The 21,722-nt window shown below is 43.2% G+C and overlaps 1 protein-coding gene across 7 annotated transcripts in view; it reads left to right on the top strand.

Annotated features, from left to right (window-relative positions):
* The window catches only part of FYB2 (FYN binding protein 2), a 63,716-nt gene that overhangs the window by 24,582 nt on the left and 17,412 nt on the right, over positions 1-21,722 (top strand). For 6 of the 7 annotated variants that reach the window (XM_061633158.1, XM_061633154.1, XM_061633153.1 and 3 more), the window contains 4 exons: positions 3,485-3,554; positions 4,691-4,783; positions 11,190-11,218; positions 12,159-12,219. In XM_061633158.1, coding sequence (XP_061489142.1) covers positions 3,485-3,554; positions 4,691-4,783; positions 11,190-11,218; positions 12,159-12,219 — 253 coding nt within the window. The remainder of the gene's footprint in view (positions 1-3,484; positions 3,555-4,690; positions 4,784-11,189; positions 11,219-12,158; positions 12,220-21,722) is intronic. The other variant, XM_061633156.1, reaches the window with a different exon arrangement.

The following is a 21,722-nucleotide window of genomic DNA, read 5'->3' as shown; positions in this document are numbered from 1 at the left end:
CTCTGATAGGATGCACACTGTAGTCTGCCTGGTCCCTTTTGAGCTCTTCTCTATTTTTCTGAATTTAGCTATGCCCTTCTTCAGTGATTTGTTCTTGTTCATAGGATGGCTATTTGTTCTTTTATTATTATTATTTGTTTCTTACTGTACCATTCCTTGAAGGAGCTCAGGGTAGCATACCCCTCACCCTTCTTTGGCTAGGTTAAGCTAAGAGATGGTCTGGATCCATCCCTTGGGCCAGTTACTATCCTACTTGGAGCAGACCCACTGAAATCAATGGGGCTTAAGTTAGTCATGACTGGGTCTCCTCTAAGTAGGATAATAACTGGCCGTCAGTAAGCTTTGGGTTAGAACCATACTGTGAATCCAACGATGTCTGGATCCAATCCCTTGTGACTGAGCAGAGAAAATTTGCCTGCTTATCTATATCTCAAGCAACCACATTAAAAAAAATGTCCAGGGGTTATAATCATGCCGCCAAAGGAAAAAAATCACCCGTTTATGGGAAACTGATTAGCCCACAATAATATTTAATAGCAGCCATTCAGTAATGGCTGAAGCCATGGTTATTGCTGCTTTTAATGTAACAAGGTTTAGCTGCAGGAACAGTGATAGTTTTTAATCTCCTCTTCCAGTTCAGTTATTTTATACATTTTTTGTGTGTAGGAATATATGGACTGCACAGTATTAGCAAAGCTTATTAAAATAATTTGGTATTTAAAGAAGCTAGTTAAACTACCATCTAGGTATAGCTCATTTAATATGTCCTCATGCAGAGGTTTATATACTGAATAATTCCAACGACTCCTTTTTTAAATTTGGACTAGTCTTGTGTGGGGATTTCTCCTTGTAAGATATTGTGAATTTGAAAGTCACCTGACCCTTCCTTCTCCTTCAAGTGTCTCTTTACATACGTCCTTCGTGTGCTGTTTCTGTTTTGAAAGCTTCAGAAGTAAGAGTTTAACTTCCACGTACACAAGAATGTCACATACCTGCAGGCTAGGGTAGGAGTGTAAAGGCTGGTTCACATGGAGGTTTAGTGCGAGTCTGGTGCAACTTGAATCCCCATTAAATTCACATGGTTCGCATGACATTGCAGGCAAAGAGAAGGTATGACTTAGTTTTTCCCTTTAAATCCTCATTAAACCAATCCCAGGATAATGCAAAAAGTGAAGGAAAAAACATCTTTGCTGCACTGCGTTTGCATGTTCGCACTTTGCTTCAACGTTTTTTTGCTGGGCGGGTAGATCCTAGCTTTCAGATATTCCCCTTTCTCCATCCACTAAACTCTCCACAAGTTCCATTTTGCTTGTGGTGGCTTAACCAGCCACTTCTGGCTTCGCTTTGTTCTCCCACATTTGCTATAGCCTTCCTTCCCCCCTTCCCCCATTAAGTTCCTCCCCTCGCTCCTTGAAACCTATGATGTATTCCGTTTCCCAATATCGTTGTATCCCCCAATTACAAGCGATGTGACGGAAGACAGTGACACCCTGCCCTCCCCTTTCCCTTCATTAGACCTGGGTTTGTCCCACAGTGATTTGCCAAGAGGGAGAGGCTGGCTGGGATTCACCTCAGCCTCTGCAGTTGGAAAGAGAGGACGGAAGGGAAGAGAAATGAGAGAAAGTGTCAAGTGCTCTCCCTTTGCCTTCCCTTTGTCTTTGGGGGGAGACTTTCCCACACAAGAACCAGGGAAATACAAGCACACAAAGGAAGAATGCCTCATTCTTTCGAAGAGGGAGAAGGAAAAAGAGGCTGTGATAGAGGAACGTGGCTCCTTAAGTTAATGCATCACACCGGGGCAAAAGAGAGGCAGGGAATGCCAGTCCTTCCTCTCTGTCCCTCATATACACACACATGAAGAAAAGGATTTTGAAGGGGAAGGGGTGCCCCCTCGATCCCTATTACCAAGAAAGCAAAGGGGACAGACGTAGTCCCAGTCGCTCTAGCCTTCCTTTCCCCCTTTCTCCCCATTTCCTTCCCTCGCTTCTTGAAACCAGCGATGCATTCTGTTTCCACGTTAATCCCTGCAGTATGGTCAATGTACCCCTCCAATATTGTTGTATTGCCCAATTACCAGCAATGTGACACAAGGCGCATGCACGCACATGCGCGTGCGCCCACTCCCACTCCCACTAAAAATTGCATTTCATACCTACTTAATAAAAAAGGGGGGTTACTATAAATATGTCAGGAGGAAACGAAACTGACATAAGTTTTTTGTGTCAATTGCACCCCCATACTCTCCCAGCTTCAGCGTGCAATTGACAAGAAACAATGAAACAACCCCCCTTCTCCATTGGCAATACTCTGGAAGGAGTAAACATGTAAATTTGGGGGCGGGGCCACAAGGAGACAGTGATACTAAACCTTTCCAGAGGAATGGCAACTATGTGAATGGAAAACAGTGGATTGGAAGGTAGGAAGTGTGAACCTCGAAAATCCATCGTGATGGCAAAAGCTGCATCTTTCATCCGAACTTTAGCTCCTGTGTGAATGGGACCTAATACCTGTTCCCTTCCGGATGCTGTTGGACTACAGTTCTCATCAGCCCCAGCCAGTGTGGCTAATAGTCAGGAATGATGGGAACTGAAGTCTAACAACAGCAGAAGGGCAAGAGGTCCCCCACCAGCACTTTTGAGTGTCGCACTTCAGGATGCCCTCGTCCTGGATTGCTTATCACGCTATAGAGCTAATTCATCTCAAGAAAATGCCAGTGCATCATATCCATATGCTCAAGATCACAGAAACTATGAAGTCATTGAAGAACTTTAATGAACTTGTTATTTCGCAGTTCAGAGGTCTGGTGATTTGCTTAGTTTGGCAACTGCTGTTTCCAGCAACTTGCAGAGCAATCCAGCTCCCCAATCTGCTATGCTGGAGGGATCTTGGATGAGGCAGAGGTGTCCCTCCATTCAGCCCTGCTTGGCTCCATTGACAGGGGAGCTCAACCACTGGTGGAAAGAGCCTGCTGCTGCTGAGGAGTGCCCCAGTGCATCTGCCCAAATGGTGGGCAGGTGGAAGCTACCACAAGTGGTAGCTAGCAACCCCCCCCAAACAGTGCATTTCCTGGGAGGTAGTGCAGCTGGGCTGGCACAGCATTTGCTGGTGCTCAGCTGGCCCTGCTGCCATCATGTAATGGCAATTAGCCTGACTCAGGCCTCTTCACTGTGCCAGTTTGGGAGATGCTGTAGAGAAGAGATATTGTTCCTCCCCTCCATCTGCCCTGGCCAGCCTGAGTAGTAGGGATGTGGCAGTGGCCAGCCACTGAGTTTGGATTGTAGAGATGACTTTTGGATGTCTGCTAAATGTTCCAAAGAAATGCTTATGCTGAGTTAATAAAGCAAAATAAAAGGTATGTTGTACATTTTAACATTGTTGCTGAATTCCTAAATAGCTTCTGGGAACACTTAGCTTTTTCTTTAGAGGAGAATTAATTGCCAAGAATCATGAGCACTTTTAAAGGGAACCATTTTTGTGTATTAAGTTTCAGATGATGCCTGTGAAGAAACATATGAGGATGTTCAATGTGAAGGCTATAATATAACCAAGCCAGAGTGAGTGTAATGTCTTTAGTCTGTACCTCAGATCAGGTAGCCTAAGTACCTACCTATAAATCACACACTGTAAATGGGAAAACATGGGATTTTCACTATGGGGCACAGTGACCATTTCTGACTCCTTGATTATTGGTCCTGTATGATGCACGTTCCTTACATTCGCACATTGCACCTCTAATGTCTGAAATGGCCCAGGAGGATTAAACTCATTAAACTGAACCACAGTAATCCAAAACTATTTTGTCAGATGAACGGTGTGTTTCCATGTAGTTTTAGTTCAGTGTAGACTTAAAAAGATGGCAACAACAGCCAAAGGTTTCTAGACATTTTAGACAGATAAACTAATTGTGTGAGTGTACCAGAGCTTCAGATGAAACTTTACTAGTGTTAGTGTGCTGAATTGTGGTGGTGGTGCATGAACTATCCTTATTCTTTTCCTAATTCTGGTGCATCATGAACTCCAACAGTGATCTGTCACATGCCATTGCTCACAAGCAGAGCAAGATGGTTAGACAGCATTTAGCAGGGACTTCTCTGTGGCTGCTCCCAAGCTCTGTAACTCATTGACAAGGCAGTCTACCTAACCCACTCTCTGATAGCCTTCCAGGAACAGGAAAATACGTTTTTATTTACACAGGGCTTTGACCTTATAAACTGACTTGTTACGGCCACTGTAAATGTTGCAGTTTGTTTTAATTGGCAGTGTTTTTTCAGTATTGTTGATGGTTCACCTACCTGTTTTTTAATGTTTGATGGTGGTTTTGTATTTTACTGTTAGCCATATTGGGACACCATTGGTGGAAAAATAGGATACAGATTTAAATAAATAAAATAGTATCTAGTATGTGGAAGTCCTTTGTTGCTCACCTTTAGTAGTCTGCCTCAAAACCTGGATGTTTCATTCATTTCTCTTGCTCCTTTCAAAGACCTCTTAAGCTAGTGGTGATTATTGCATCTTGTGGTGAATTCCAGGCATGAATTATGTATGCACTATGCTCAGAATGACTGCCTTTTGCCAGTCTTAATCTTATTGCCAATCAACTTCACTTTCATAAATGATGATAAAAGGTGAATATACATAACTTCCAATTTCTGTGTTTAATTTGATGTTTTTAACCTTTTTCTTTACCTAGTGATGTCAAAGTAGAAAAGCTAAAGGGACTTGGAAAATTTTTCAAGAAAGGAAAATTCAAAATGAAAAATACACACTTGAAAGAGAATTTGCGGTATGTAATTTTAATTTAAACCAGCAGCTGCCCTTTATCCTGAAATGAAGTAATTGTCCTTGATTCACTAGCCGACTTCATTCTTTAAATCGATCACTTCAGCCAGCTGTGAAACATCTGAAATTGTGACCAACTGCAGTGCAGATAATAGTTTTGTGAAGACTTAAAAAAAAATTCTTTGTAAAATGCTAGTATAGGAATGGCAAGCAACATTACAATGAGGTGTAAATGGAACACAGGAACAAAAGGCTATTGGATGCACTTTAGGATGGGGAAGCTTGCACTTCTGATTGGGAGGAAACATCCATCTTATCCAGGTTGAATTGAAAGGAAGGAAGAGTGGGATAGGAGCTAGAGACTCGTGTTATATGTTGAGCTAAAGGGAGGGAGGAAGAAAGATGGGTCTCTTCCGGATGACCTGCTCGAGATTTATTCTGATCTGTGGGGAAGTCATACAACACTGCATCAAGAAATTGTTACCCCACATTTCCCCATCACTTTCCTTATTGCAAAAACAAACAACATTTGTACAAGAGCATCAAATCAACTTTAATTGTGCAACCTGAACTTGCTAGTATGTCATTGAATCTCATACCCCAAAATAGCAGCAGTCTAGAAGCACTTGTAGGCACATTTACACTATCACAATGGAAATGGAAAGGACCATCATTACCTGATTGCTATCTATTAGTCTTGCTGCTGCTACAACCATAGTTTACAGTTGGTGTAATCAGAGCTTGGAAGATTACTTTTAAAAAGTAATAAATTACAGTTACAATTACATGGCCCAAAAAGTAGTAATTACCATTACAATTACAATTGCTCTGAAAGTAAGTGCTTACTTCGCTTTTTCTCAAAAGTAATCACTACAATTACATTTCAGTTACTTTCAAAAAAAAGTGCCTACAAGGTACTGGCCTTGGCTGCTGCTCATCTAAGTAGCCTAAAACAACATTAAAAATAAACACACACATACAAAGGTACTAGAATACTTCTTTTTATCCATAAGATAGCAATGGTGGTCTCTCCGCTGGTAAGGGAGGTGGGGAGGGAGGCAGAGGCCACTACTCAGATCTTTGCACATCAAACCAAGTGCAACACGCACACCCCTCAGCCAGCCAGCATACTCTCTCTCACTTAACCACCTCCCGGACCCTGCCCTGCCACCAACTAAGAGACACTCACCCAAGCACACATTTTCCCGAGATGCAAAAAAGTTAAAATACTGCAAATGCAGCACAGTAGCCAGAAAGGGTGGTGGAGGCCACTTTGTGTGTGCGTGAACACACACACACACACACACACACAAGTTGTCATCTTTCACCTCCACAGTTCTTTATTTCCATTCTGCTGCTGCCTCCTCCTCCTTTATCCATGTTCTTGCCCTCCCGCTGCTTTCCCCCTCCACTCCATTCTTCACCACCACCATCTATTTTTTTAAAACAATTGTTTTCTCCACTCCCCCCGTCTCACTCTCCACCTCCTCCCTCATTGCCTCCTACCCACCCACAGAGCATGAGGGAAGAGTGACACTGCATAGAAGCTCACTTTGAGGTACATGGTTTTCATCCACAAATCAGAGGAGCAGAAGACTTCCCCTGCTTCCCCCCCCAAGTAATGCCCAGAAGTAATGCTGGAAACATTACAATTACTCCACAAAAGTAATAAAATTACTCCTAGTTCTATTGCAATCAAAATGTAACGGAATTACCCACTCGCTCCTCAAAAAAGTAACAAATTACTTCCAAGCCCTTGGTGTAGTAGCAATGAGTCTTTAGATTTATACTGGAGCACTGTCAGACAGGGGTGGGTGAGAAGGAAGTGGCAGAGTGTTGATATCTCTGCCCTTTCATGTAACAAATCCAAGCCACACTGCTCAGGTCTTCCTTTCTTCACCAGAAGTCTATAAGCCCAGCCTCTAACATCTATGGGCTTATCAAGAAATTTGTTAAGGTCACTTGAGAGATCATAGCACACAGCTTTTTCTTCCTTCTGTGAGCCCAACAGACCATATATCAACTTTTAAGGAAAAGGCTGCAGTCCCATCAGTTGCATTTATCCTGACAAAGGAAACCCCAGGTAGAACCATAGATTGTCCATTAATAAGGTTGCAGTTTATTTAATCTTTTTAGGGATACCATATCTATTAATGAGTAGAATGGCCATTGATCACTTGTACACACAAACATATGTTAAGGTATGTAACTATAAATCTGCCTGTTGCCCAGGACTGAGTCTGAACTAAAAAGGTGCCAACCCCCAGTTCTGATATTTGGGGAGAGGAAGGGGCATCTGATAATGTTGAATGCTATTGGTCACTATACTCAAAAGATAATAGCAAAACAACAACAATCCCTTTCTTTTTGTATCTCTTTGGGACAAAAACACATAGGAATATAGGGAGCTGCCTTAGACTGAATCAGACCATAGGTCTATTTAGCTCAGCATTGCCTACACTGATTGGCAGCAGGTCTCCAAGGTTTCAGATCAGAATCTTTCCCAGCCCTACCTGGAAATGCCAGGGACTGAACCTGGGACCTTCTGCATGCAAGGCAGATGCTCTGCCACTGAGCTGCAGCCCTCCCTCTAGTATCCTCAAGATAATGATGATTCCAGGGTCCGTTTTGCAACCCACAAAAGACATTTCCAGCACTTTAAATAGTATTTTCATGCTCAGCTCTTGCTCAGCTGCTCACAAGTGCTTGCATGCATTTCAGCTGTACTTCTTCCTTCTTCATCAAACTGTGCACAGCTGACTTACCCAAGTTAAGAATAATGTAGTAGTGTTACGGTCTCTCCTCTCTTCCCTAGCTCCTTCTGCTGATCCTATTATCTCCTCTCATGGACAGGTTCCTCAGTACTCATGCGCTGTGCCCACTGACCTGCGTGTGCTGTTTAATGCCAGAAAAGTACACACTAAGACCACACTCATCCATGATTTGATCATGGATGAAGGTGCTCATTTGGTGTGCATTACCGAGACCTGGGTGGGTGAGCTGGGAGGAGTTGATCTGACACAGCTTTGCCCATGTGAATACACAATGCAATACCAGCACAGGGGGCAGGGAGGGGGGGAGGGGGAGGAGTTGTGGTCTACAGAACTTCCATCTCTGTCACCAGGAAAACACTCTGTCTTGGAGCTGGCTGTGAGGGCCTGTACCTGGCATTGGGCCAAGGAGACAATAAACTAGGGTTGCTGCTGGTGTACTGTCCACCCTGCTGCCTGGCAGCTTCGCTTACCAAGCTGGCAGAAGCCATCTTGGCTGTGATGTTGGAGGAGCCTGGAACGATGTCAGTGTCCATGCTGAGGCTGCCTCTAGTGCTCCTGCTCAGGACTTCATGGCCTCCACGATGACCATGGGGCTGTCTCAAGTTGTCACCTGCCTGACGCATACGTCAGGGCACACCCTCGACTTGATTTTTACTCCAGATGGTGGAAGGGGTGGTCTGGAGATAAGGGGGTGGATGTCACCTCATTGTCATGGTCAGACCACTTCCTGGTGAAGTTTAGGTTTATGGCTCTGATCCTTCCATGCAGGGGTGGTAGACAGATTAAGATGGATTCCTGAATGCCCTGGGGAAGTTCCCAGTAGATACAACAGGTGACCCTGTTGAAGCCCTTGTCACGCTGTGGAACAGTGAGGTGTGGCAGGCTGTTTACACGGTTGCCCCCGAGCACCCTCTCCGGCATCGTGGAGCCTGGTTTGGACCCTGGTACACCAGTGAGCTTAAGGGCAATGAAACAGGCTGCATGATGGCTAGAGTGCAAGTGGCAAAAGACGTGATGTGAGCCTGATTGGCATGAATAAAACATCATAACCGTGCCCACAGTGTCGCAATGAGGGCAGCAAAGAAGGCCCAACTTCTCTGTCTCCATCACATCCTCAAGTAGCTGTCCAGTGGAGCTTTTCCATATTGTCAGGGGTCTGTTGACATCAACTCCAGGAAATGGAATTTTAGACCCATCGGAGGCCCACAGTGAATTGTTTGCAAGGCACTTTGAGGGTAAAGTTGCTTACCTCCATAGCAATCTTGATGCTTTATCCACATCTACTGTAGTCCCCAGTGAGGTGTTCAGTGCAACATCTGCTGCAACTTCTTAGGAACAGTTTCAGTTGATGCGATCTGATGATGTGGACAAGGTGCTGGTGATGATGTGGCCAGCAACGTGTCCTCTCGACCCTTGCCCTTTTTGGCTTATTAAAGCTTGCCAAGGGGATTTGACTGAGTGGATCCAGGGTGTGGTTAATGCATCGTTGCGGAAGGGAGTGGTTCCAGCCATCCTGAAAGAGGCAGCGATTTGACCACTCCTGCCCTTCCTGGAACCATTGGTTTGTGACAACCACTGCCTGGTGGCAAATATTCCCTTCTTAGGGAAGATGATTGTTAGGGTTCTGGCACAGCAATTGCAAGTACTCTTGGATGAAACAGATTATCTTTACCCATTCCAGTCTGTATTCAGGCCTGGTTACGGGACTGAATCGGCCTTGGTCACCCTAATGGATGACCTTTATCAGGAGGACGGGGGAGTGTGACCCTGTTATTCTTTCTTGATCTCTCACTAGCTTTTGATACCATCGAGCATGGTATCCTTCTGGGCCGACTTGATGAGATGGGCATTGGAGGCACTGTTTTACAGTGGTTCTAATCCTATCTCCAGGGTCATTTTCAGATAATAGCATTGGGTCTTTCAGGCCCCTGGCAGTTGTGCTGTGAGGTGCTGCAGGGTACCATCTTGTCCCCAATGCTGTTTAACATCTATATGAAGCCCTTGGGAGTGGTGATCAGGAGATTTCGGGTGAGGTGTCAGCAGTATGCTGACGATACCCAGCTCTATTTCTCTGTAACATCTGAATCGGGAGAGGCCGTGCAAACCCTGCACTAGTGCCTGGACTCGGTGGTGGGCTGGATGAGGGCCAATAAACTGAGTTTGAATCCTAGCAAGATGGAGGTGCTGTGGGTTGGTAGTTCCCGAGTTCAGATAATTGGTCAGTTGTCTCCTTTGGATGGGATTGTACTCCCTCTGAAAAAGCAGGTCTGTAGTCTCGGGTGCTCCTGGATCCATCTTTGTTGCTAGAGGCCCAGGTGACCTCAGTGGCTAGGAGTGTCTTTTACTATCTTTGGCTGGTAAGACAGCCGTGGTTGCTTCTGGACCAGAGTAACCTGACCACTGTTGTCCATGCACTGGTAACCTCAAGGTTGGATTACTGTAATGCACTCTATGTGGGGCTACCCTTGAGGTTGGTCCAGAACCTGCAGCTGGTGTAAAATGTTGTGGCATGACTACTCACTGGGTCAGGGTATTATCAATATGTTGCACTGCTGCTGAAAGAATTGCACTGGCTGCCCATTAGCTACTGGGCCAAGTTCAAGGTTCTGGTTTTGGTTTACAAAGCCCTATGCAGCTTGGGACCAGGATACCTGAAATACCATCTTACGCCTTATATACCCAGTCGATCACTGCGCTCTGCAGGTGAGGGCTTCTTACAGATATCATGTTATCAGGAGGTCTGCTCTGCACAGCATAGGAAACGGACCTTTAGTGTAGTGGCACCTACCTTTTGGAATTCACTTCTCTTTGGCACCTACTGAAAACCTTCTTTCAACAAGTATTTTAAAAGACCTTATCCCAGTCTGTGTCTGTGTTGGAATTGCTTTTGAATATATTTTCAAACAGTTTTTTTTTAAGATCTTTTTAAAGCTTTAAAAAAATTTTTTTAAGGATATTTTGTTTTAATATGGTTTTAATGGTTGTTTTGTTTTACTATATTTTAAATTCTGTTTTTATGGTGTTTTAAAGTGTTTTTAGTGCTTTTGTTTGCTGCCCTGTGCTCCTACTGGGAGAAAGTGTGGGAAACAAACAAACAAACAATCTATTATTATTATTATTATTATTATTAACAATAACAACAACAACAACAATAATATTTTGTTGCTTCTCAAATTTGTGGAGGCGCAATTGAACCAAAACACCTCCATGACTTATAAACAGACCTCCCTTGTAAACATGTACCTTCCACGGACTGCAAATTGGTATTGATCATGATGGATATATGTGTATTTAAGGATTTAATTAAAAGTTGAATTATTGTATGTCATGGATGGGGAGCCTGTGACCCTCCAGATATTTTTGGATTACAACTCCCATCATTCCTGACCATTGGCAACACTGGTTAAGACTGATAGGAAATGGGTCGCCAAAAGCTCCCCCTTCCCTGGTGTATGGGCTGGATTCAAACTACTTCCTGCTTGTATTCTCTTGATGCAACTTTTATCCATCTCTTAATATGCTATTACTACTTATAGCATCAATTTATCGATTTAAAAGTCTTTAATTGCATGCAAATAATGTTGCAATTTATGAACTATGCTGAAATGCTCAGTTTAGGTTTCTTTTCCTCTTCAGCAATCTTTCCAGTTCTGCATCAAACCTAGGTAAGCAGATGTGTCCAATAGTCAAAATTGCCTCTTTTTTGAAAGGATTTGGCGTGGGGAGGTGGAGTGAGGGGTGTTTGATGCTTTGGGATGGATACATTGATGGATGGATACAGCATGAGGTGCAATTGCTATTTTTTAAAAAAAATATATCCTATAATTTGCATCACTACAATGCTTTACAAGTACATGTAGTCCAGGCAAGTTTTCATGCATCTGCCACCACTGGTCTTGCAGGACTAAGTTGCCTTCATATGCACTGAAAATTTGTAGAGCTGTGTCATGCAGACCAGACCAGAGTGTGTTATTTTCAAAAGTTCCTGCTTGTCTTCATATGTTAACACTTATTATACAGGCACTAGGGAAGCAAAGGACAACCATGCCAGAGTAATTCCACAAGCGAGTGGCCTTGGGTTTCAGAGGTGGCTATTTCCCCTATATGAATAGCAAGTTATCCATTTTCTGGATTTTTGAACAATTAGATGGTTGGTTTCTGAAGTCTCAGAATGCATTGATTTAGATGTTAAGACAGATTTAATTTCCAGCCTGTAGATTAACTGCTTGCAGAAGAGACAAGGAACCTGTGGCCCTCCGCGTGTTGTTTGGACTCAGACTCCCAACATTCGTGGCCACTGGTAATGCTGGCTAGGACTGATGGGAACTCGGGTCCAACAACATCCGTGGCTTACAGTATTATGTGTTGCTGAGTTAAACATCGCAATGCTGTAACTCTACTGAACTGTTGCTCCATTTGCTTGTTTTTCTGTCTCTCCCCTACTTCCTCACTCCAGCTCTCTTTTTCCTTTTGTGTCATGTCCACTTGATTATAAGCCTGCAGGTGCGGACTGCTGCCTGTTTTAAAATCTTTGTACAGCACCTAGGAAAGTTTAGGTGCTTTTTAAATGACAGGTGATAATATGCTGTGTGGTTTTGATAACAGATGTTATGGCCCAGGAAGGCATGGTGTATGACAACGTCGATGCAGAACAAAATGATACAAAGTAGGTAAATAATAGTGATAAAGGATGTTTTGCTCTCACAACAAAGATTCTCTTGCCAACAGTAATATTGTGTCATATCTGTAAAAGATGATGCTTTTCTGAAAATGGACCTCCCAGTATACTGGCTAATGTATAGCCCACAGTGAAATATACTTCTAGCATTCAGTTCTGAACCTAGTTTTTTGCCTTGGAATATGTTTTGAAGAATATGGTGCAATCTTTTCGACCTATTTATGCTACAGTTTTGAGTGAGCTTAACAACATTCCTTTGAGCAAGGGAGTGGTAGTTTCGTGACGGAAACTAGAGATTTCTGAATGTATTTATTTATTCCCACCCTGCCTCCCAGAAAGAGCCCCGGGCGGCAAACAAAAACACTAAAGCATTCTAAAACATCTTTAAAAAGAAGACTTTAAAACATATTAACACAAAACATCTTAAAACATCTTCAAAACAACAGCTTTAAAACATCTTTAAAAGCAATTTTGACACAGATGCAGACTGGGATAAGATCTCTACTTAAAAGTGTTGTTGAAAGAGGAAAGTCTTCAGTAAGCACCAAAAAGATAACTGAGATGGTGCCTGTCTAATATTTAAATGAAGGGAATTCCAAAGGGCAGGTGCCACAACACTGTGCGGTGTATTCACCACGCAACAAATCTTCAGGAATTTTGGAGACACCTAGGGATGATTGCTTAAGCCATGACAAAACCAATATAGGTTTGCAGCATAGAGAGACACTACAGACTGCTTTTCCTGTACCTGTAATCAATCCCCCAGATTGGGATTTAGGGCAATGGTTCTAGGTCAACAGGTGTGTCTTCAAGGGCAAGCTTGAGTCTTATAATCCATTAGAAAAGGAGTGAGGGAATTGCCACAGACTGTGGTTCAGTAGCTGTCTGTGAGGCCTTCCCATTTGGCCCTCAGCACCTCTCTGTGCTCTTCCCCCCTCCCCCATGCTGCGTTTAGGTCTAAAAAGGCTCTCCAGTTTAAGCCAACAGAAGGTTTTTTTCAAGCCTAAATGCAGCGCAGGGAGCACTGGGGGGTGCAGCTGGGGAACAAAGGGTTAATCCTCCCCATCCCCATTAGACTACACCCTCCATTTCCAAGTTTAATTGCCATCTATGTGAAAATATAGGGTGGTCATTACCAGGTGTGACCATGTCCACTTTGGTCACACCCATTTTCATATTGGCCCTTCCCACTGCTAGTGTGTGGCCCCTGTAAGGTTAGCCATGATGGAATGCAGCCTTGGAGTGGAAAACTGTTCCCCACAGTTGCATTAGATAAAATATTCCTACCAAACATGATCTGGAATAAGCCAGGCATATATTTCTAATCCTGGAGTTAGTGGGAAGTAACTAATTAGCTTTGTTTTTGTCCTGATTTCTGCTCCAAAAGAGGTGGGTGATGCAGTGGTGAGAGGGGTTGGGTACCATCCTCCAGATTTTCCCCTCTGCTTGGATAAGAAAGCTAGTTTTGAGAAAATACAGGCTGCATTCAGATGGTAGTTTGTTCTGTTTTCCTGTTGTTACTTTAACTGAAAATTTCTGAATTTTATTTGATCTTTCACATGAAGTAAAAGTCACTACTGGAAATCTAGCAGGACATAGTGGAAGTTTAGTGCTCATTTCTGTGTTAATTGCTTCCAGAAAAAATCCATTTGCAACCCCATTGACCCAGAAAATTGTGGGGGTAAAGTGATGAAATACAGTATGGAGTGATATACAGGCATACAGTTCTTTTCCACTGTTTTCATGGGAGAATCATGGGGAAACAGAAGTACACATGTGCAGAAAGGGTGGGGGAGTAGTGATGTCTGATGCTGTTCATTGTTGTGTCATACCATGCCCCCTGGTGGGAATGAAATTTAGTGCAATATGGCGGTATATTGGTCAAAAAGTCAAAATTCCATAATGGAACAGGTATTGCAATGTGAAAGGAACATTAGAAATTGGGACAGAAGTGCTGCCATTATCAGTAAAACTAGTTCATTAAATCCCATGTCTGTGTGAAGGCCTAGAAACCTCCCCCAAAAAAATTTCTGTAGAAAAAAACTTTTTTGTCCCATCCCCCCATTTTTTCCAGGGGTGGTGACTGGAAAAAACAGTTCCCCCCCCATTTTTTTTCTGGGCCTTCACATCTCTAGCCATGTCTGAATGCAGAATACTTCCCCTCATACCACAGGGTAGCAGCAGTACTGAACCACTCACTAAGAATCAAGTGCTGGCAAAAAGTAGAAGAAAAATAGCTGACCTTTGTTCTTACTGTATTTTTAATGGTTTTTACTGTATGGATTTTTAAAAAACTTGTAGATCACTTTGATGTTTTAAATGAAATAGCGCTATGCAAATATATTTATAAATAAATAAAAACAATGGCTGACTGGATGAATTTTAAGGGAGAGACTGGGAGCAGTACTTTTTTTGGGATGTTCCCAAGTTCTGGTGTTGTAAACATACCAGTTTTTCCTCACACTTTTCCCCCTGTGGAAGCTTTCGGTGAGCCTCCCTCAACCCCCTCTGGGTTGCCCAGCGAAGGTTTTCCTGCTATCTTCCTTCCATCTTTATCCAGGTTTGCAGATGGCTGTTACAGTCTGGGGGACCCTAGGGGGACCATGCATTCCTCATGAAGGGCTGTCTAGCCCAAGACTGAAAGAAAGGAGAGCAGGAGCCTTGAGGTTGTCTGTCAACAATTAGCTCCTAGATAACAGACTGAGCAGGCACACAGATCAGTTGGTCACTGTCTTTCCTACCTTAGTGATCATGTATTGTATTTAATTTATGCTAATAATACTTTCTGAATTTGCAGTATATGCATTGTGGTGTGTGTGTGTGTACGCACGTGCACACATATACATATGAATGCTTTTTTGGTAAAACAATGAGGTATTGGCAGTTGTATCTTGATAACATTGCTGTGGGTGCCAGAACAAAATGGCTGTCATGGGCAGCCAAAAAAGAGGTGAGTACTGGAGAGGAAAAGATGGCCGCCGATTAGTAAAGACGTGTTTGCTGGAGCTGGAGCTGTATTTGGAAGAAATCTATTAGTAAACAACTTCCCTGAACCCAGGGCTTGCCAAGAGAAAAATCATCTTAACCTTCAAACTTCAAAGAACGCCAGGAAAGCCAAGTTTTAAAGCAGGTACTCTTATACAAAGAGGAAGATATGTTCGGTGCTCCAGAACGCCCACGGAGGTAAAGATTTGCTTGCAAATAAGTGGACCTAATGATTAGATAAACGACAAATAACTAACAAAGCGGGCTGGGAGCTATATCAGTTTTCCATTCCTTTAAATTTGGTGACTAAAAGCTTAAATAAACTGCTGCTCTTACCCTTTGAAGCTGGTTTCTGCTTCGGCTGCGTTATCTTTAGGAGGTGTTAAAGTACCAGGTCAGCTGCAATTGAAGCCCAAACATTAATCTAAAAGGATGGTTTTCAACAGAAAAAAATACAAAGAACTTGGGATAGAATTGTGTACTGATATAGATGTCTCCCAAACTAAAGGAATGCAGACTAAGATAACACATTATTATAGTGCAAAAGAGACAACAAAGGAAGCAAGGCATAGGAAGGGGGCGGAAGCTACAATGATATATGAGAACTGTAATAATGATTGGACGTTAAATATCTCCCTGTCGTGGATGTTAAATGCGGAGGATCCTTTAGGGCCTAATTTGGCTCAGGAACTAACAGCAGCTGTAGAGGAAGGTCCGATCTTTGAGACAGTGGTACAGGGGAAGGCAATTAATATCTCAGTTCTAAGTGACTTCAGTTCAATGCCCCCTCTTGAATCCTCATCTATCTATGAAGAGCTCAAAACCAACCCTCCAGAACTTAGGCATTTTCAGGAAGAGGCAAAAGACAAATTCAAATAACCATCAATCTACTGTGATTAATGAAAACTGGTGTCAAGTGGTGACATAATCTCTAATTCAAATCTCCAAATTCGTTGCTGAGTCGAACTCATTACTTTCTACACTAGCAGATATAATTCTTAAGAAAGAATGCTACCATAAAGAAGTGAAAGTTGACTTAATTACAAATTCGCAGGCTAGTCAAACTTCATGCCTGAAACTTTCTTCTACTCTGGCAGTCAAAAAGATGAGTTTACAGACAGCTGAGCAACCTAAGAAGAGTAAAATATTAAATCCTGTAGAGTCCGATGTGACGCCCTTCCCTGGCTCTCCTTGTCAGGTTCCTACCTGCGCGTGGCTACTGCCTGTCACTAGGCACCACCAGGGACTCCACCAGTCCGGACTGTCCTTTTTTATTGTTTCTCTCCCCGCTCTAGCACAGATCTCAACAGATCCCCCTGCTAGGCAACCACCAGTCACATCCTAATACTAGTATTCCCAGAGACTCTGAATACTGGTATTGTTATTCTCTTCACCGCTGCCACCATTTGTTACAGTTTCCCTTCAGCCTTGGTCATTACCTTACCCTCCCTTCTGGTCTGTGATCTAGCATTCTACTGCCCATTCATCTAGCATTCTACTGCCCATTCACTCCCCCTCCTCTTTCACTCCACTTACCATGTATCTTCTAAACAACCAACACTTACCATATATACATTAATATAGGAACATCACATTTCCCCCCCCTTAAAACAACGGCAGAGTATTATTCCTGTTCCAGGATTTATACATTGCGTTAACAATATAAACAAGTCTCTATGGGGAAAATGTCTTTCTTTGTCTCTCCGTCTGGTCATGTCACTGCAGTCCCAGCCACTTGCCTGGAAAGTCCATCGGCCGGTACATTGTCCTTGCCTTTTATGAACTGGAAGTCCACTTGATAGTCCTGTAGGGCCCAGGACCACCTCTGCAGCATAGTGTTATGGTTTTTCATAGTCTGCAACCATAACAAGACCCGATGATCCGTAGTCACTGTGAATCTTCGTCCCCACACGTACGGGCGCAACTTGTTCAGTCCCCACACGACCGCTAGGCACTCCTTCTGGACCGACGAATAGTTTTTCTCCCTCGGCGTCAGCTTGCGACTCAGGTACGCCACTGGATGTCTGGTGCCTTCTCTCTCCTGTAGCAAGACGACTCCCAGCGCCAGGTCTGACGCATCTGTAGCCACGATGAATGGTTTCTCATAGTCTGGTGCTATTAATATGGGTCCTTGGCACAAGGCTTGCTTCAGTAGATCAAAAGCCTTCTGACATTCATCCGTCCATACCACACGCTCAGAACACTTCTTTGTTAATTCATGCAAGGGAGTTGCTATTTCCCCAAAATTTCTCACAAACTTCCTATAAAATCCAGCCACACCCAGAAATGCCCTTACTTGTTTTTTGGTTAAGGGGATCGGCCACGCTTGTATTGCCTCCACCTTGCTCCATAAGGGGGTGATTTTCCCACTCCCCACCTTATGTCCTAAATAGATTACTTCCTTTAGTCCAAACTGGCATTTCTTAGCTTTTATTGTGAGGCCTGCTTTTCTTAAGGCCTCCAATACTGTTGTCAGGTGTTGGACATGCTCAGGCACCGACTTGCTAAAAATGGCCACGTCATCGATATAGGCCACTGCAAAATCTGACATGCCTCGCAACACAGTATTGATTAGCCTCTGAAATGAACTTGGTGAGTTCCTTAGTCCCATGGGTAAGGTCACAAACTCATATAACCCATCTGGTGTACTGAAGGCAGTTTTGGCTCTGGATTACTCATCTAGTTCCATTTGCCAAAATCCTTTACAGAGATCTAGTGTAGAGATAATGGTTGCTGCCCCCAATAACTCTAACATTGCGTCTACCCTAGGCATAGGATACGCATCTGGGACAGTAATTTTATTGATTAGACGATAAATGCAAAACCTTGTCGTTCCATCTTTTTTCGGAACCAGGACAATACTTGAGGCCCAGGGACTGATGGATTCCCTGATCACTCCTAATTCCAGCATATCTTCCACCTCCTTTTTGATCTCATTCAAAACTTTCCCATTCACACGGTACGGAACAGATCTGATTGGGGCATGATCTCCAGTATCAATGGAATGTATAACTATACTGGTTCGGCCAGGTTTGTTGCTAAAGAGATTCCTATAGGTTTTTAAAACTCTAAGAATCTCTTCTTTTACTTCCTCCTTCACCTCCTCTGACCATTCCACTTGATCTACCCCTCCTTTGTCTTTGCTTTCCTGTACCAAATCTGGAAGTTCAGGCCCACTTCCCTCAGGGAATAAGGTAACTTGCAACACCTGTACATCCCTGGTATGGTAAGGCTTCAACATATTTACATGAACCACTTTGCTTTTGTTTAATTGGTCTGTGGTGATTACATACGTCACTGTGTCAAGCCTTTCTCTTATGGTATATGGTCCTTCCCAGTTAGCCTGTAATTTGTCATGTTTCCTGGGTATGACCAGATATAACCATATCTCCCACATCATACACACGTTCCCTGGCTGTTCTGTCATACCAGTAACGTTGCTTCTCCTGTGCTTGACTCAAATTCTTTTTCACCACCTCCATCATTGATGTTAATTTATTGCAGAATTCCAATACAAAATCTACTACAGATGTTTTGTACTCTCCCAGGGTTCCTTCCCATGAATTTTTTAATAGTTCCAAAGGTCCCCTCACTTTTCTAGTGAACATGAGTTCAAAGGGTGAGAAGCCTGTTGACTCTTGAGGGACTTCTCTATATGCAAATAAGAAGCATCCCAAACGTTCATCCCAGTCTTGTGGGTGATCTTGAACATAGCTTCTGATCATGCCCTTCAAGATGCCATTGAATCTCTCTGTTAACCCATTAGTGGCGGGATGGTAAGTAGTGGTCTTTAGATGTTTTAGGCCACAACATTTCTACATACATTGCATCACTTCTTCCATGAATACACTGCCTTGATCCATCAGCACTTCATGAGGGAAACCCAGCCTCATAAAGATTTTTAATAAAGCCTCTGCCACTACAGGGGCTTCTACAGATCTTAGTGCTTCTGCGTCTGGGTATCTGGTGGCAAAATCCACCACCACCACTAGATATTTCTTGCCATGCCTTGTGGGTTTGGAAAAAGGGCCCACCAAATCTATTCCCACTCTATAAAAGGGTTGTCCAATTATAGGAAGGGGCTTTAAGGGTGCCTTAGTCTTTACTCCACTTTTCCCCACCTTTTGGCATATTAAGATAGACAATGTTGTTTTACATCTTTGGAGATGTTTGGCCAATAATAGTGTGCTGCCAATCTCCTCTTGGTCTTTTTTATTCCCAGATGTCCTGCACATGGGACATCGTGGGCTACCTCTAGCAATCTGGTTCTGTATTTGCTAGGTACTATCAATTGCTTCACTGGTTCACATTCATCCTTTCTCTCAGTGGGCATCCACAGTCTATATAAAATCCCAATCTCACACACAACTTGATTCCTCAGTTTGTCAGTGAAAGGAATCTGTTGGGTCAGAGCTTGTTCCTTTATCTGCTTCAAACTTATATCTTTATGCAGCTCTTTCCTGAATTGCTCTGCTTCTTTCTTATCAGCGACCACTTGATACAGTTTGTATCCTTCAGCAGGCCTGCTAGTGGTTGCTATGGTGACCTGAGGCTGGTTAACAGATTCCACCCTGTTTGTTTCAGCCCCCCTTAATATGGCTTCTTTTTCTCTGCCAATTTGCTGTCTGGTCACTACATATATCTTTCCTTGGGCTCCCATTACATCTCTTCCCAGTATTACTGGTTCTTGTTGCTGGGCATTAATGCCTACTTTATATTGGCCCTCTCGGCCTCTCCAAGTCATTTCCACCAGGGCCACAGGCAAACTTTCTGGTTGACCCCTCACTCCTTGGATAGTCACAGTTTCCTGAGGTAATATTACCTCAGATTTTATTAAATCTGGCCTCAGTAATGTCTGAGCGGCACCAGTATCAAGCAATGCCCAATAATTTGCCCCTTGTACACGCACTTCCTCTCTCAGACTTGAATCAAGGTCTGTTACTTCTGTCCAGTTTATCTGGCAGAACTGAACCTTTTTCGCTGTTTCTAAAGCCTTGGGCTCTGTTTTCACTGCCCTTGTCTGAGCAGGATTACTAATGGGGTTGGCAACCTCACATTGAAAACGTAGGTGCCCTGGTCTACTACATTTGTAGCATAATTTCTCCTCACTTTTAGGGTACACAGATCCACTCTGTGTTGATGTGTGTGCGTTGCTCCGTGAAACAGCATACGTTACGTTGGAGTTAAGTTGCTCAAGAAACTTCTCAGAGGAATTAGATCAGGTTAAGAGTCTTTACTACAAGACATTATGGCTTAAGGCTTTAAGATTACATGTAGAGTTGCTCCCCCCCCAGGAGAGAAGTTCTCAGTTCAAAGACATGACACAGAAGACAACCTCTCAGTTCAGAGGCAATATACAGAAGACTCAGCTCAACACAGATAACTGCTAGAACTCTCCCAGTCTATCTTGATGCTGCCATGACAACGGCCTTGGCTATCCGTTCCCAGACTGGGCAAAGACATAACTTCTCTTAGCTACAGATTTCCACACTTTCAGACTTGATGGAAAAACACTCAGTGACAGTGTGGTTCAATGGTCAACAATCCCCCCTTTTTCCCATCGTGTCTGTAATTCATTACAACAATTACAATAATACATTTCTACAATACATCTTGCAATACAGCTTACATTTCAGTACAGTTCAGAACATCTCTGCACATTTAGCTAAAACTTTATTCAATCAAACTTTGGCTGTACACATGTCAAATACAAAGTGTCAGGATCCATGTCCACCAGTTTATGCATTCCAGGACTGGTAATTACCCCCACAGTATATCTTTCTGGCGGTTTCCCTATGTTTACTCTTGTAGAACGTCTTAATGGCACTAGGGCTTCTGCTCTCTCTGCCCCCCCCATCTGTGCTTGTGCTTGGCACAGCCTGCGCAGGAGATTCCATTTCCTCAGCCTTATGTTTCTTTGATCTTCGTTTCCCACAAATGAGCTCATTTAATGCATCTCTGAGTGGAATATGTGTGCCCTCCAGTTTAATGTCTAGATTTGGCTTAAATGATTGTGCTTGTGTGTCATCTGACCCTGTAAGAACAACTGTTTCCCTTTGATCCCAAGGCTTTTCTGAGACTTTAATGCTTCGGCTCAGAATCAATTGCTGTGTTTCTGGACACCAAACTCTGAAATATGCATTCTGAAATCCCAAAACAAAACCTTGCAGTGCTCTGGGCGCAAGCTTGCCCCTCTTTTTTCCCTGTGGAATGTGGATCCAGCATCTTGCCCCGAATTTTTGAATGTGTTGTATTTTTGGTTTTCTGCCAATGATTTTCTCATAAGGAGACATTCTAAGTGCACTGTGTAATACCCTGTTGTGAATATAATTTGCATAAAGAATTGCTTCTGTCCAGAAAGAATTCCCTAAACTGCAATCCATTAACATGGCTCTCATTGCTTCCTGAAGCACCCTGTTTTTTCTCTCTGCAGTTCCATTGGAAAACGGGCTGTATGGAGCAGTAAAATTCTGTTTTATTCCCTTACTCTCAAGGAAGTCACTCAA

The sequence above is a fragment of the Rhineura floridana genome, chromosome 6, assembly GCF_030035675.1.
Source record: "Rhineura floridana isolate rRhiFlo1 chromosome 6, rRhiFlo1.hap2, whole genome shotgun sequence".
Lineage (NCBI taxonomy): Eukaryota > Metazoa > Chordata > Lepidosauria > Squamata > Rhineuridae > Rhineura > Rhineura floridana.
The sequence above is the reverse complement of the archived record's forward strand: the minus strand, read 5'-3'. Positions and strand labels throughout refer to the sequence as shown.